The sequence below is a fragment of the Xenia sp. Carnegie-2017 genome, unplaced genomic scaffold, assembly GCF_021976095.1.
Source record: "Xenia sp. Carnegie-2017 unplaced genomic scaffold, XeniaSp_v1 HiC_scaffold_49, whole genome shotgun sequence".
Lineage (NCBI taxonomy): Eukaryota > Metazoa > Cnidaria > Anthozoa > Malacalcyonacea > Xeniidae > Xenia > Xenia sp. Carnegie-2017.
The window spans coordinates 7,851-13,695 of NW_025813514.1; the positions used below are offsets into that span (position 1 = coordinate 7,851).

The following is a 5,845-nucleotide window of genomic DNA, read 5'->3' on the forward strand; positions in this document are numbered from 1 at the left end:
CTACAGCAAATAGCAAATCCCAAACATTTAAGTCTCCTTGGGGAACAACTACAGCTGAATCATGCAAATTCTAAAGGTCCACTGATGTCAAAAATGATTTGATAAACCCTCTAGATTGTTATCTTCATCTCATTTTCTTATTGTATTTATTTGCATTAACATTTGATCTCTTTTATTTAGCATTCTACAGGGTGTACATAAAAACGACGTTTGGCAATTAAACTACTGTAAAATTTCGAAACCCAATCACTGTGCTAACCTCACTAGTGCATTACATTTTCAATGGAGGAAAATCTTTTGTGCTTGCATCAACGTAGCTAACAATGTTCCATGCACCTGTGGGCTTGGCGTAGTGACAGACTTTGAAATTAAAAAAAAAAATATAAAATATGGTGCCAGGTGTGGAAATTCTTCTTTAAATGATTATCTCGACGCTGCTCCACGTAATGCGACTTATAGATCAAAGACAACACAGAATCAGTTGATCGAAATTTGTGGAGACATGCTATCATCTAGAATTGTTGAAGAGGTTAAACATGCAAAGTATTTTTCTATCTTGATGGATGAAGCCACAGATTGTGCAAATATCGAACAGATGTCTTTGGTTATTCGCTTTGTGGACAAGCAGTTCTTAATTCGTGAAGATTTCCTTGGATTTATTCCATGCACAGAGGGCCTATCTGGTGAAGGTAGCTAATGCAATTTTAAAACACCTTAAACGTTTAAAATTGTCAATTGATTATTGTCGTGGTCAAGGCTATGACGGAGCAGGGAACATGGCCGGTAAATATTCTGGTGCAGCCCGAATAATGGCTATTCAAGAGAAAGCAGTGTATGTGCATTGTAATTCGCATATTCTTAATCTTTGTATTGCATCATCTTGTAAAGAACAGCTCGTACGAAATATGATGGATGCAGTTCGTGTGACGTCCGAGTTCTTTCGATTTTCCCAAAACGTTTTGATTTGCTAAAGAAGATAATTAAGAAAGAACTGCCCAACTGCCGTCACAAAGTTATTATCGACGTTTGTAAGACCAGGTGGGTGGCAAGGATTGACGGTTTATTAAATTTTATCGAAGCTTTCCCGGCTATTGTTCAATGTTTAGACGAAATCAAGGATAATGTTGACGGGCACTGGAATGACGGATCAACTGAAAAAGCTAACGGTCTCTATCACAGCATCGTCAATTTTCAGTTTATTTTGGTCCTTGTAATTGTTTCCGGCTTTCTGGAGATAACCAGACCACTTACTGTTCAGTTACAAGATTCTAGTCTAGATGCAAATGCAGCTCGTGAAAAGGTTTCTCTTTTGTTCGTTATGTTGGAGAGGTTCCGATCTGATATTGAAAGAAAGCATGAAACGTGGTTCAAGAATGCTGCTGACCTTGCTGAAGCTGTTGGTACTCTCAGAGCCCTCTATAGTATAAGAGTTGGGACATCTATTGTTATCCGTATAGCTTACGTTGATTGGGCAATATTAATCACCTGATCAATTCCGCCATTTTGGTTCCTAGTTTTGAAATTTTATCTTGTGTTTATATAGCAATTGCTGCTAGTAATACAGTATTTTGAGATAATATTGCGTTTTTTTATGGATAAGTGTGTAATAACTGATTGTTGAAGGCTACTAAATGTCATTACATATCGCATAAATCGAGGATTACGAAAAAAATGAAAGAAATGCCTTTACGTCGAACTTACGAAATTGGATTGCGTATGGTGATTGTTGTGCTGAACTGCTTTTGATATAAGGTTCAATTAACTGACTCAAGTAGAGAAACATTTTTGGGCCAAATAACATTGCAAAGTTCGTGCTGATGCAGTTTCAATAGTTTTCTTACTCCAAAGCTTGTTTTTTAATCGAAGATGATTTCTCATTATGTTCTGAAATTGGTCAATCTACAATCCTCTCAATTCTCAGCCACTTCCACACTAAAACAAACAACTACACTAAATCACAGAAACTCTTATGATTTTCCATGTTGTATTTTGTATTTTTAGTTCATCATTTAAAAATGAATTATAATTAGGATATTCATTGAAACAGCTGAGTACAATATATTTTTGGTAATGAATTGTACAAATGTACCCTACTTCTGTAGCTCAAAGTAGAACATTACTTCTCTTCTAGACTTTTCAATGATATTTTAATAGTAGGTTTTGTTTATAAGATCACAGAGGCATATCTCCATAATTTCAGCTATTTGGGCTTTTAATGTATATTACAACTGTTGCTGCCTTTCTCATATATATTAAAATATTGCTGGCTTTCTGATATATATTTAGGTGCTGCTAGCTTTTTGATATATATATTTCACTGGCAATACAAGGCATAGAATTTGAACAAACGGGGCTGAGCCCCCTTCAACACACCCCTGTTTGATCATTAAACACTTATAGAAGTTTTGTCATTCCTCAACCAATAAATTTAACTCTTTGCTAAATTAAAGATTGGATCAGACTCATATGCTGTATAAAAGACTACAAACAGTACCATTTATAGCAAACAGACTGTTCTTCAACAACAGAAATGTTTCATATTATAGAAATAATATATTCATTTTAAAAAAATGCTTCACCAAAATTTTCAGCAGAATCCCTAACAAACTTTATTAGAAATAAACTTTAATACTTTATAAAGTGATAAAGGCGAAATAACTTCATATAAAGGAATAAAGCGTTTAAGGTCAAATGCATCTTGGTCAAATCATTGCATATTTCAATAACTAAAAGTAAAAAGTCTGTCATTTTCTGCTGAGCAAGAAAATTTTGTGATCTTTCAGAATAAAAATATCATGCTTGGATTAAATTGGGGGCATAAATCACTCACTACCATTAAATTGTTACAAATCTTGAACACAAATCTCTCCGGACCAAATCTGCATGATTACTATGATTCAAAGTTTCGAACAAAGTCTTGTCCAAGTATTTGATAACACTGATGCCAGGATAACATTGCCGCTTGCCACCAAGCTTCAAGTCGGAACATAAGCCGAGAAAACACGTTCACGTACGAAAAATACTTCTTACAATGGGTCACGATCAATTTGAAGCACGAACTAGTAAACCGCAAACGAAGCTCAAACCAATGAAATTAAATCAGGTCTGCCGCAAATCGTTAAAAAAACGCAGAGCTTGCTATTATTCCTAATATATTTGATACTACCATGGAATAAGCTTAAATTGCTTTCTTCTTTTGCATATAAACCCAATTTCCAATAGTATTATTATAGTTTCAATTTGCAAGTAGGAACCAAAATGGCGGCTCCGCGCTCGCCCCAGACCGTTTGTCCCAACTCTTATACTATAGAGGGCTCTGGGTACTCTTCCTTCTAAGCCACGAACAACTCGTTTACAGAGTCACAGACCCAATACTCCAGCAGAGTCCATTTTGGAGTATTATCGTAGGGTTGTGTCCATTCCTTTCCTGGATCATCTTATTTCGGAAATTAAAAAACGCTTTTCTGAAAGAAACTTAAACATTTTGGATGCCACATATGGAATGCCAAAAAATGTTTTGTCGAATCCAGAGGGATGGAAAGAAAGATTTTCTCAGTTTCTTAACAAATATAAAGACGACCTTCCCCAGCCTCGTCTTCTTCCCACCGAGCTTGAAATGTGGTTTGAAAAATGTCGTTTATCTAAAGATAGCTTGCCGTCTAACCTCGGCGATGTTTTGAAGTTTGCAGACAAGGCCACTTTTCCTAACATATTAACTGGTTTTCTAATATTCGCAACAATTCCAGTAACTACTTGTACATGTGAACGATCCGTTTCTACCCTAAGACGACTTAAAACATATTTGCGAAATTCCATGTCAGAAAGTCGATTAAGTGCTTTAGCTATGTTAAATGTCCATCGCGAAATCCCGCTTGATATTGACGAGGTTATCGATTTATTTGCAAAAAAACATCCAAGGAGAATTATCTTGCGTGATGTTATAATTATGATTGATAACTTTGGCTTTTCTAATCCAGTCATCGGCTAATCTTGGTGGTTGCCAAAGCTTGCTCACTTTTGCCAATAAGAAACATGTTGGGTTTCGCAGTATCTTAGCGAAAAAATGATCGAATATGGCTTAAAATTCAAAAAGTTGAAGTCACCATCCACAACTTGTTAGGTAGAGGGAATAAAATCTCTTGACGGAATTCTTGATGCCTATGCTGTGATTTACAATGCATTGGATTATAGGAGTGGTATTACCAACAAAAAAAAAGAATAACATTTATTATTACTTGTTCCCTGCCTTTAATACGATGATTACATCTTGAACATTTCTTTGCTATATCTACGTATCTTTTCCTGCTGCTGTTGGAGGAATGATATTATCAATGAAAGAAGAAGAAGAACATTTATCATTACTTGTTGCCTGCCTTTCGTACGATGATTACATCTTGAACATTTCTTTGCTATATCTACGTATCTTTTCCTGCTGCTGTTGGAGGAATGATATTATCAATGAAAGAAGAAGAATAACATTTATCATTACTTGTTGCCTGCCTTTAGTACGATGATTACATCGTGAACATTTCTATGCTATATCTACGTATCTTTTCCTGCTGCTGTTGGAGGAATGATATTATCAATGAAAGAAGAAGAAGAACATTTATCATTACTTGTTGCCTGCCTTTCGTATTGACATCTACATCTTGAACACTTTATATCTACGTATCTTTTCCTGCTGCTGTTGGAGGAATGATATTATCAATGAAAGAAGAAGAATAACATTTATCATTACTTGTTGCCTGCCTTTGGTACGATGATTACATCTTGAACATTTCTTTGCTATATCTACGTATCTTTTCCTGCTGTTGTTGGAGGAGTGATATTATGAAATGTCAATGCAAATAGGAGAATAACGTCATTAGTTGTCCTTGCCTTCTTTTCACATCACTTTTACTACTGTTAGAAGAATGTGGTCAAAAACGTTTGCTTCATTTGTTTGATATAAGAAGGCGGCTCATGATTATTTTTGTGCTGTGAAATAGTTTCTTTGCTTTTCACAAAAAAAAATATGCCATGTTTCATTTTAAAATCACTCGTGTATTGGAATGATACCCTCGTGATTGAAAGTTGTTGAGAAGGTATGAAACTTGAGAAAGCTGATAATAAAGATGAAATTGTTTAATAGTGAAAATTTTCATTTTAAATTATTGAAATTTACGAAAACTTAATTAACTAAGTAAAGCCAAGGTTTTTGCAAATTTTAACGTCAAAATGCGGGAAATCACATTTCCGAGGGTCTAAAATTCAAAATTTTCCGGGGGAGCATGCCCCCGGACCCCCCTAGAGGACTCGCACCTTCGGCGCTCGCAGTACTGCATCAGTCACGAAAATTGCTGGATCCGCCCCTGATGTTATTGACCAGGCAGAGTCTTAAAAAAATGATAATGCTGTAAAGATAATTGATTTATTGTCTGCCCTATCCAGAGTTATTTAATTTGATCATGGTCAAATTCTATGGATGTGTCTATGTAAACATTTGTACTGAGATTGATGACTTGATGCAGATGTGAAGCATCAAACTGTATAAGCCATTGGGTTTTATATAACTTAATGTTTAAATCATGTCATATCTTTATCAAAATATTTTAGTTGAGTGTTGTATAAATGTTACTAATATCTAATGCACTACACTGAAGCATTAAAGATTTAGTGATGAAACTTTTATAGTTACTGTACTGTATATTTCTTCATTATAACAGTTTTTGCTTTAAGAAACAGTTTGAGCTTATTTACCTAGTAAAGTACAGAATGGAGATTTATCATATGCATTATTGCTACTTTTTTAAAGAAAAGTTTTTCACTTTTCAAAGCTTTCCTACAAATTTTTTGCTTCTTATTT

At 34.9% G+C, this 5,845-nt stretch overlaps 1 protein-coding gene across 1 annotated transcript; it reads left to right on the forward strand.

Annotated features, from left to right (window-relative positions):
• Positions 1-502: 502 nt before the first annotated feature.
• Positions 503-3,988, forward strand: LOC124456426 (52 kDa repressor of the inhibitor of the protein kinase-like). The gene is made up of 4 exons (XM_047006872.1): positions 503-689; positions 757-832; positions 889-1,429; positions 3,359-3,988. Exons 1-4 carry the CDS (start codon positions 503-505, stop codon positions 3,986-3,988), a joined length of 1,434 nt encoding a protein of 477 aa, XP_046862828.1.
• The last annotated feature ends 1,857 nt before the right edge of the window (positions 3,989-5,845 follow it).

What these genes read in the sequence shown, in the direction of transcription:
- LOC124456426 (XM_047006872.1), top strand. Translation starts at nt 503, where the DNA reads ATGCTATCATCTAGAATTGTTGAAGAGGTTAAACATGCAAAGTATTTT. An exon ending in AGAGGGCCTATCTGGTGAAG is followed by an intron (nt 690 to 756) that starts GTAGCTAATGCA and finishes GTCGTGGTCAAG; the next exon opens with GCTATGACGGAGCAGGGAAC. An exon ending in GCTATTCAAGAGAAAGCAGT is followed by an intron (nt 833 to 888) that starts GTATGTGCATTG and finishes CATCTTGTAAAG; the next exon opens with AACAGCTCGTACGAAATATG.